At 36.1% G+C, this 10,850-nt stretch overlaps 1 protein-coding gene across 1 annotated transcript; it reads left to right on the top strand.

Annotated features, from left to right (window-relative positions):
* The first annotated feature begins 4,373 nt into the window (after window positions 1–4,373).
* On the top strand, window positions 4,374–6,440 carry LOC149230065 (putative sugar phosphate/phosphate translocator At2g25520). The gene is made up of 2 exons (XM_089378841.1): window positions 4,374–4,696; window positions 5,067–6,440. The coding sequence occupies exon 2, from the start codon at window positions 5,067–5,069 to the stop codon at window positions 6,138–6,140; it is 1,074 nt and encodes a 357-aa protein (XP_089234967.1). The 5' UTR covers window positions 4,374–4,696; the 3' UTR covers window positions 6,141–6,440.
* Window positions 6,441–10,850: the final 4,410 nt, after the last annotated feature.

The raw sequence follows: 10,850 nt of genomic DNA on the forward strand, positions 1-10,850 counted from the left end.
GTATATATACCACTGAAAGCAAAAAATGAGGTAATGTAGTGATGAGTTTACATTTTTAATTATTAGTTACATTAAACAAAATAAATAAACGTCATAATTATAACATTTTAATGGTAAATTAGTTTGTTAATTGCATTAAAGTAAATAATTTGCTCTAGATTTAAAGTGATGAAATTTATTAAAAGAGTAACAATTTCTTAAACCCATATAAAATTTAAAATTTAAATGATGGAAAATGCTTTATATATATATATATTAAAATTAAAAAAGATTTTTACCAAAAGTTTTTTTACTTCTCAAAATAGATTTATATTAATAAGATAAATAATTTATTAATTAAGTTTATATATATATATATATATATATATATATATATATATATACATACTATTTTTGGTAAAATTGTGAATTCAACCCACCCACGTTATAATGGAGAATCCCTAAGCCTTTCATCACATGTAATCTATGGCATCTAATACCATGGGCCACTAAATTTATGTGCCTGAAACCATCATTATGGACTTAACAAATTTGATTCTTTCACGTAGTCCAATTTACCTGAACATTCCCCCCTTTAAACTTCACTCGGAAAATTTGCATGCTCTTTTCCCCTATTACCTAAATCTACTCCAAGACTTTACTATTAGGGTATGCTTACCTAATCAAGTCTTACAGTTGTATGCCCACATACATGTAATTTATAAATTTCATCTCCAAAGTATTTATTTATTTATTTTTATTATTGTTATGCACTTATGTCACCATTCTCTGAGGTCTCCACACCTGCTCACACGTCTATGCTAGTATTAACCTCAACATATCTGCTCACACCTCAACATATCTTCTCACACCAAACTTCTTCTATATGTTAGCTTTCACCTCAACATATATTGCTTTCTCTATGTTAGCTTTAATCTCAACATATAATGTATAAGTAATTGTAACCATTACCTATTTTACAGGCCATGATCCTGTCACCATTCTCTGAGGTCTCCACACCTGCTCACACGTCTATGTCATCATTAACCTCAACATATTACCTATTTTACAGGCCATGATCTTGTCACCATTCAGGCCATGATCCTGTCACCATTCTCTGAGGTCTTCGCACCTGCTCACACGTCAATGCCAGCATCAACCTCAACATATTACCTATTTTACAGGCCATGATCCTATCACCATTCTTTAAGGTCTCCACACCTGCTCACACACCTCAATATATTACCTATTTTACAGGCCATGATCTTGTCACCATTCTCTGAGGTCTCCACACCTGCTCACACGTCTATGCCAGCATTAACCTCAACATATTACCTATTTTACAGGCCATGATCTTGTCACCATTCAGGCCATGATCCTGTCACCATTCTCTGAGGTCTCCACACCTGCTCATACGTCTATGCCAGCATTAACCTCAACATATTACCTATTTTATAGGCCATGATCCTGTCACCATTCTCTGAGGTCTCCACACCTGTTCACACACCTCAACATATTACCTATTTTACAGGCCATGATCCTGTCACCATTCTCTAAGGTCTCCACACCTGCTCACATGTCTTTGCCATCATTAACCTCAACATATCTGCTCACACCTCAACATATTTGATCATACCAAACTTCTTATGTATGTTAGCTTTCACCTCAATATATATTGCTTTCTCTATGTTAACTTTAATCTCAACATATAATGTGTTAGCAATTGTAACCATTACCTATTCTACAGGCCATGGTCCTTTGGCTCTTGCTCATTTCAAGCTTCTCTATAGGTGTGAGAAGTCATTACAACAATACACTCATCATCAACTCAACATGCTACTTGTGGGCATTGAACCTAGGTGGGGAGGATAACAATCATTCCTCTCAACCACCTGGGGTAAACCTAATTGAGATTGAATCTTCTGTTTCTATGTTCAATTGTGATAATTTATGTTTTTGGTTAAAGTGAGACAAATCCTTTAGAATATATGATCTTTCAAGATTAAAGTACAAAGAAATTATATTAGGAATAGACCTTGGATGCTAAATCCAACTAATGCAATTGCATATTGAGGGTTTTGTTCTATAAGGTTGCTAAGGTTCAAAACTCATGGTAGTCAGGAGGAGACACCCAAAAAACCCAATCATGTTGAGGGTTGGTGTAGCTTAGGTTGGGGTGATCCTCAAGTGATTTTGATGGCTCAAATGCTCCTGGGCAATAGTTTATTAGATCACATGCTAGTGTTGCAAGTCATGGACATGCCAGCAAACAATAAAAAAAGAATAAACCTTGGACCAATTTATTGCTAAACCATATTTAATTGACATAAGAGCTTTTTTGTTTTTAAACTCAAGGGAATTAGTAACCAGGCATGATTACCTAGGTGAGGTCTAAATCCAAATCTAGATGACTATTACTATGAACCCTGAGCTAGTACCAATAACCCACAAGCCAATGTATTAGTAGGAATCTCAAGGGCTAAGACATTCACAAACACACCTGTGAGGGGGAACCAACTCATGAGAGGCATATATCCTTCTAACTTTACCATAATAGGCCAAAGTCTCATTGAGGATTTGAATTATGGTATAAAGAGTGTGAAACTTACCTTTTAACCATTTAAACAAGGCACCTCAACTTATTAATGCCAAGAAAATAATAATTTCCATTACAAAGATAAATTTCTTTTTCACAAGAACCAAGAACAACCATTATATTAAAAGGCCTTGAGCTAAGCTGAGTTTAGATACATGATTACATAAGTAAGTTGAAACCATCGGACATGGTCAGAATGAAGTATGTATGATGACCATATACAAAATTATAACCTTGAAGGTTCTAAATAAAATGCTACAATATCTATAGTATTCCACTTGTATATGTATGATGGCCATATACAAAATTCTAACCTTGAAGGTTCTAAATAAAATGCTACAATATCTATAGTATTCCACTTGTACATTCCCCAATACTGGCCTAACAAAAACTAAAAGTTACAAAGCATCAAAATGTTACATTAAACAATGAGGAATTATTTATTCGCTTTTATTTATGGGTCCCTTGATTAACCATTAAGGAAGGGGGGCATACCCCTTTTGCCCATGCCACCAAAGTTCACCTTGTTTTAGCCTTGACCTCAAATTAACCATGTGATCGACCTTGGAGTTGTTTGATATGAGAACATGGAGACATTTTTTCTTGGGGATAGATTGATACAACTAATAAATCCACTTGAAAATATGACTTAAATTTGTATATGAGGGGAGAGATACATAAATGGTGAATTATATTTAAGGAATCACCAAAAACAATTACCTCCCTAATTTTTATATTCAAAATTTGCCTCAAACCATGACATAAGGCATAGACTTCAACACAGTTATTGGAAGTGTGACCTAGAACCCAAGTATACCTATGTTCTTCTTGATTCCTAGGGCAAAAAATTAGCCCCTCCCTCCCGCTCCTACCACTCCTGATTACAAAGACAACTTTAAGAGGGGAGGTAGTGATGAAAACAAACCTTAACATCTCAAACACCTTACCTCTCACAAACAAGAGATTTTATCACTATAAAGATTTGAACATGAAAATCTATATGATAGTGCTCCATTTGAACCTTTAAACATAACTCATGATGTGGCAAAAAAAATGTCATTTCACTCCAAATTTATCAATATTAATCCATAATATAATGATTTTAGCATAATATTTTTTGTTTTGTTTTATTTATTAATATCTTTGTGACTTAAAGACTAATATATAGTCTAAAAAACCATGATTAAAGAACATCTAAACCATCACAATCACCATAAACCTAAACTACACCAACTTTAATATCTTTAAATTTTAAATATCTTCTCTTTCATCCACTCAAAATTTGAAACCCATATCCCTTTACAAAATAAAACCCTTCCCACATAATCTAAACACTCTAATAAAATTTAACGATCTTAAAATGAAAATTGCATAAATAACAAATTTTTAGTTAAAAATAATTTAAAAAAATTAATAAATTAAATTTAATTGTGAAGGTAAAGTTAATTAACCCAGTGGAGGTTTAAATTCGTCTTTTTGGAAATCTTTGATTTAAACATGTAATTTTGGAAAAATAATAATAATAAAATTTAATTTAAAGCTCCAATTTAGTAAAACAAAAGGGTCAAATTAAGATATAAAACCCCTATTTAAGGAAAAGCATCTTACACGTAGCAATTTAACCACTTAATATCTTACAGGTAGCAATTTAACGACTTAATTTACGGAGATTTACCTAGATATAATTCAAACTCCGAACAAGTTGAAAAAAAATATAAATATGTAACGTCGGCCCCACAAAATATAGAATATGGGGCAAGGACCTAAGCGCGGTATATTTAGGTGCCTCCCTGGAAGAAATGAGCAGAGTGTGTTGTGTGTGAGTCCGGGTGAACGTGGTGGACTCGGTAAAACGGACTCCAAATATTTATTCAAGCTAATTGAGCGGCCAAGACTGAGGAACAGGCACACCCTTTTCTTGGATGCCTGTGCGAGGATATGATCCTTGTAGGATTCCGCTGATCTGATCGGTCTCTGCTGGGGTTGAAGCCCTTTTCTCCCGATCTGGTTGCTGCAGATCCGCAGTTGGGTGCCACATTTGGGCTCGAAGTTCTATGTGGCGTTGAGATATCGGTGTTTTGCTGATACCCAGTTCGGGGTTTTTGCTGCATTAGTGGAAAGGTAAGCAGAACCCAACTGATCTCCTTCAGCATTTGTGGAAGTTTTTTTTGGTTTTTTAGGGTTCCTCCTGATTGGAATTTGAGTACCTTACTGATCTCCTTCGGCATGTGTGGATCGTTTTATTGTGTTACTGGGGTCCATTTTTCTGATTGAAATTCGAAGACCCAAGTGATTTACTTACGCATTTGTGAATGGTTTTGTTTATTTTAAGGGGTTTCTTCTGATTGAAATTTGAAGATCCAATTTCTTGAGCATTTGTGGATCATCTTTTGTCTGTCTGGGGCCCCCACTGATTGAAATTTGAAGGCCCAGTATCATTAATAGCAGAACCAAATCCTGTTTTTGAACTTTTGTTTGTTTTGCATTGAAGATGGGGATGGGATCAGGCAAGGGCGGCGCTTCTGTGAATGACAATGTCCTGAAAAAGGTCGTGCTGAGCTACACCTATGTGAGCATATGGATCTTCCTGAGCTTCAGTGTGATCGTGTTCAACAAGTACATTCTTGACAGGAAGATGTTTAACTGGCCCTTCCCCATTAGCCTGACCATGATCCACATGGCATTCTGTTCGTTCCTCGCCATAGTGTTGGTGAGAGTCCTGAAACTTGTTGAGCCAATTGGAATGTCAAGGGAGGTCTACCTGACCTCAGTTGTGCCCATCGGAGCCCTCTACTCTCTCAGCCTCTGGTTCTCCAATTCAGCTTACATTTACCTATCAGTCTCCTTCATCCAGATGCTAAAGGCCCTCATGCCCGTGGCTGTCTATTCCATTGGAGTTTCCCTGAAGAGAGATAAATTCGTTCCCAATACCATGGCGAACATGATTGGCATATCAGTTGGAGTCGCCATTGCAGCATACGGGGAGGCCAAGTTCGATTCATGGGGTGTGTTGCTTCAATTGGGTGCAGTTGCGTTTGAGGCTACACGGTTGGTATTGATCCAGATCTTGCTTACGTCAAAGGGAATCACCTTGAATCCCATTACCACCTTGTATTATGTTGCCCCATGCTGCCTTTTGTTCTTGACTGTCCCCTGGTTGTTTGTTGAGTTTCCAGTGCTCAAGGAGACTTCAACCTTCCATTTCGATTATTTCATCTTTGGCACAAACTCCCTCTGTGCCTTTGCCCTTAACCTTGCAGTTTTCCTTTTGATCGGAAAGACTTCAGCTTTGACGATGAACGTGGCTGGTGTTGTCAAGGATTGGCTTCTTATTGCATTCTCATGGTCGATTATCAAGGACACAGTGACACCAGTCAATTTGCTAGGCTATGGGCTTGCATTTTTGGGTGTTTGTTACTATAATCATTCCAAATTACAGGCTTTGAAAATGAAGGAGGCGCAAAAGAAGAGTGCCCAAGCAGATGAAGAGGCTGGTTTGCTAATGGAGCAGAGACAGGAGCGGGATGGAGAGAATTTAACAGGGAAGAGTGATTCTCAGGCGTAGAAGTTTGGTAGCAGTTAAGTAGTTTTTACTCGTAATTTAGTACAATATCCTATGGCTCGAGAAAGCACAGCAAAGGAGATCTATTATGTCATGGCCACTTGTAGTTGAATTTGGGTTGAAATTTATTATATTCATTTTTCAGTGCTAGTCAATGCCATGGGTGTTTAGAGTTAGGTCTAGATTTGAGATTTTAAGTCAGCAGAGCTGAACCAGAGGAAGATTTGGAATGTCTCATTTGTTACTATTATATCTAGACTGATGTTTTCATTCAAGTCTAAGCATGTTTTGTTTCAGACTTCAGTACGTCGTACTACTTTTGCTTGAAATTCAGTTTAATCTTTTTCATTCAAATGTTAGTTTGTTTTGTCTGGTTATGCTGTAGTACTTGTGCGCATAACTGAATATAGATAGATGGATTTTATCAGGGATTTATTTTGATGATGGATGCACATTTATTTTGATGGTAAATGCACTCTATACTTGGTTTTTCCATGTAATAGTTGTTGATTGATCTAAATATGAGGTGTAACTAAAGAGTGTTTCCAGATCTCCATATATTCGACTATAAAATTGAAGTTGGTGCTTATCTTTTCTAGATTATTGAGATTTAAAGTCAGCACTGCTAAACCATGGGAGATCTAGAATGTGTTGTTTGTTTCATTAAGTCTAGTCTGATATTTTCATTAAATTCTAAGTATGTTTTCTTTCAGTATGTTGTACTACTTTGCTTATAATTCAGTCTATTTTTTTTTATTCAAATTTTGGTATGTTTTGTTTGGATATACTGTACTAATTCACATAACACAATATGGATAGATGGATATTATCAGGGATTCAATTTGATAATGGATGCATTCTGTACTTTGTTTTTCCTTGTAACAATTGTTTATTGATCTCAGTATAAGCTCTAACTAAAGAGTTTTTCAGGTATCATATATTCAATTATAACAATGAAGTTGGTGCATAACTTTCACTGGTTTTTTTATTCACTTTTAACAATTGCGAAGACACAAAATAGAAAAAGAGGCTCATTATGTTCATATTCCATCTCCAATCTTGTGTTGCTCTGTTCTTCTATCCAGTTTTGGATAATGATAATATTTTGTTTACTCTTGTTGCATTTTAAAATTAGGATGATACAATGATTTACATTAGTTAGCTATTAAAGTTTATGTTGCCGACTGTTGTTTGTGTTTTATTGTTATAATTTCCTTGTTTACGTGGGTTTCTTATTTTTTTTTTTCTGGTAATGTGTATTAGCAGTATTGTAACTGTTCTTCACGACATTATGCTTTTACATCTGGTAATAATGGATAACCATTTCTTCACTACATTAGGCTTTAACATCTGGTAATAATGGATAACCATTTAAAGTTTAAACCGTTTAAAAGAGTGTGCACTTAAAATGAGATCTTCCAGTCAAGTGGAAAGAACTATTGAAGTCTGTTATGTGTTTGTTTTTCTGGTTCTAATGTTAAGGTTTCTTGGGTTCAGTTCGACATTGATTTTCAAGTTTCAGGATATGCAAAGCAGGTCTTACATTATATATTTCACCAATTGTTTAGGTCGTTGTTTTCTTTCTGATGCCTTTTCATTGTTTGGGATGAGCAATACTATAGTCGAATTTTGCGGTAGGGTTTTAAAGTTACATTTCATTTGTTCTGGTTCTAATCGAAAGGCTTCCAAGCTCCAAATAAAAAACTTTGAAGTTATATTGAAGTCTTTAGTGGGGTGAATCAAAAGTGTCCATTGGCAATTAAAATGGGTTCTTTAGAAAAACAACTTGAAACGTTTAACAATACAATGACTGGCCTTTGTTGTCAGCTTGATTGGTGTGGCAGAGGGTCAGTTCTTTACTTTCCTTGGTGGGTGAATCAAAATTGCCCATTGGAAATTAAAATGGGTACTTTAGAAAAACAACTCAAACATCTAGCAATTCAACGAGTGGTCTTTGTTGTCAGCTTAATTGGTGTGGCAGAGGGTCAGGCCGTTTCTCTCCTGGGTACTGTGGTGTTGGAAACTTGTGTTCTCATCTGGGATGTAGGGGTCCTGCAGGTGCTGCCAGCTCCAATACTTGTGTTCTCATCTGGAATGCAAGGGTCCAGCAGGTGCTGCAGCTCCCGTTTCGAGCTATCATTCGTCTGGACAGAGACTGCTTTGTTTGATGTTCTCTGGACGTGTAGGGAAGAAGAGAATGAGGTTCCAATTTGCTTCTATACAACATATTGATGTAGTTGCCCACATATTGTGCTATAACAGGTGAAAAGGGTTGTCACTTGTTACTAATTTATATTTGTCTGCATGAGCTGTAATAATGGCTGTGAATTTACACCATCTGAATTCATCCCCCTTAAATTGTAATGATGTCTCTGAATTTACATCATCTGAATCCATTCCCCTTGAAATTCTACCTTTTTTTCCTGTTGCCCTTGGATGTTTCCCCGTCAAAACCTAATTCTTTCTTCTTCTGTTGCGCTTGGATGTTTCCTCTTCAAAACCTTATTCTTTCTCTTCTGTTGCTCTTGGATGTTGCCCCCTCAAAACCTAACCTTTTCCTTGAGCGGAGGAAGATAGTGGAGTTTGGGTTTCAGTCAAACTGATATCTTTGTTTAGCCAGAAGATGTTCATATTCACACTCTGAAGGCGCTGAGTGGAATACCAGCTCACTTAATGTGCTGAATAGGATACCTGCATACACTTAACCTCTTGTATGTTTTAACTATTAACTATTTTTCGGCCCAGGGCTCTAGAGATTCTATTGTGCTGTATGAAGTCAAATACGTTTTGTGGTTGTTGTGATTTTTATTGTATTATCTTATGGAAATCTGGCTGGCAATTTAGAAAATGAGGTGTTTTTATGCGGTTTTTTTGGAACCGGTTGATTTTTCCAGTTTAATTTATTGAAATCACAGATTTGATGGATAAACTCCTGCACAATAGAAGTGCCCTAGGATTTTTCAGGGCGCTGAATCTATATATATACAGTGAAAAATTAGATTAAATAACACAAATCAAGATTTCACCCCAATATTTATCATCAGATTCTAGCACTAGAAACTCTAAAAAATCACAATAAAAACAATTCCTTTAGAAAATGACAAACCATATTTGAATCTGTTCCATCATAATGAATCTACTGTTTTATTATTATGAATAATATATATATTCACGCTTTCTTTTGTAAATATGCTTCATAATTATTTCATTTAAAATTTTTGGTACAAAGAGTGACCTCAAAATGAGAAACATACATCTGGAGAAAATGAGAACCACACATCCATACCAGAGTACTTCCCGAATAAATGCTCTGGCGTTCACGAAAACACGACCTGAAAAAAGAAAGCATAAAACTATTTACACTATAGAGTAGTGAAAGCATGACCTTGACAAAAGAAGAATAAAACTATTTACCCTATAGAGTAGTGAAAGCATGACCGTGACAAAAGAAGAATAAAACTAGTGAAAGCAGGAACGTGACAAAAGAAGAATAAAACTATTTACACTATAGAGTAGTTTATTGTGATTATAAATTTACAAATTCGTTTGGAAAGTAGTGAAAATTACATGATGATTTTTTGTTTAAATTTGGTAGAAATTTTGGGAAATTGGGAAATTTGGGTTACAGTTGTCAAACTTCAGGGTTTTGAGTGCTCAAGGAGTTTTTGATGATGCTGAATCCATTCCTAATAAAAAAACAATTCAAACACTTATAATCATTTTTCTGCGTCAACAAAGACACCGAAAACCCATCCCCACGTCCTAACAACCCCCAACAAAGCTCATAAACTAACAACCACCAGTGAAGCTCAGAAACTTGGGGGAAGAGAAAAAAATTGGTGTGGCCACAAACCTCTAGAGCCACAAGGCATTATAGTGCTGCCTCGTGAAGAACTGAGGGTAGCAAATCTAATGGCAGCGATTTGAAACTCCTCACACCGAGAATATGAGAGGACACGACCTCTCTCTCCTTGGGTCTTCTTCAACGCTTTCGCTTTACTTCTCCAGGTCCTTTCGAAGTTTACAAAACTGTCCTTAGACAGGTGGCCTAGCGGCTTCAATATTAATTGAAAGATCAAAATTACAACGCTTTGCGGATTACAATACGAGATCAAAGAAGCACTCCGTTCCAACTTGTGGGCTTCTCTGGTTTGACCTCTCTTTTATAACCTCCTAAAGGAATCTAATATGACACAGTGGAAATAATTGAGGGTCCTGTCGGCATTTTATTTATCCGACGGTGTCTACTCAACCTTTCCAGTACAATAATTCTACCAATATCCTTTCCGACTTTGATCAGAATCATAATCATTATGAGAAGACACTTGTCTTTCAAATGCTTTTCATTCAAGCATCTTGAAGTAGTCGTATTCCATCATCTTTGAGTACTCTTTGTCCCAATTGATATCATGTGGGTCTTGTGCATCTGCATAGGTGTCTTGAAAAGTAGATTCTTCAACTTTACCTTTTCCTTTGGCATTTGCTGATACAGTTTCTTTGTTGTTTGGAGATGCTTTTGATGTTTGTTCTTGGTCTTCATTTACTTTTACTTTGTGGAGGTGTTGTTGGTGTGGGGTAAACATCACTTCTTGCTTTTCCCACTTGTTTAGAGAAGGTACTGGGTTGATATCAATATCTAGACAAGAGTCTTTAAAGACTTTTCTGAACGCGGGAGAAGGCTAAATTGCCAACTCAATACCATCTAGAAGCTCC

The sequence above is a fragment of the Pinus tabuliformis genome, chromosome J (genome assembly GCF_031772625.1).
Source record: "Pinus tabuliformis cultivar Carrire ecotype Pingquan chromosome J, CPIR1, whole genome shotgun sequence".
Taxonomy (NCBI): Eukaryota; Viridiplantae; Streptophyta; class Pinopsida; order Pinales; family Pinaceae; genus Pinus; species Pinus tabuliformis.

What these genes read in the sequence shown, in the direction of transcription:
- LOC149230065 (XM_089378841.1), top strand. Translation starts at nt 5,067, where the DNA reads ATGGGGATGGGATCAGGCAAGGGCGGCGCTTCTGTGAATGACAATGTC.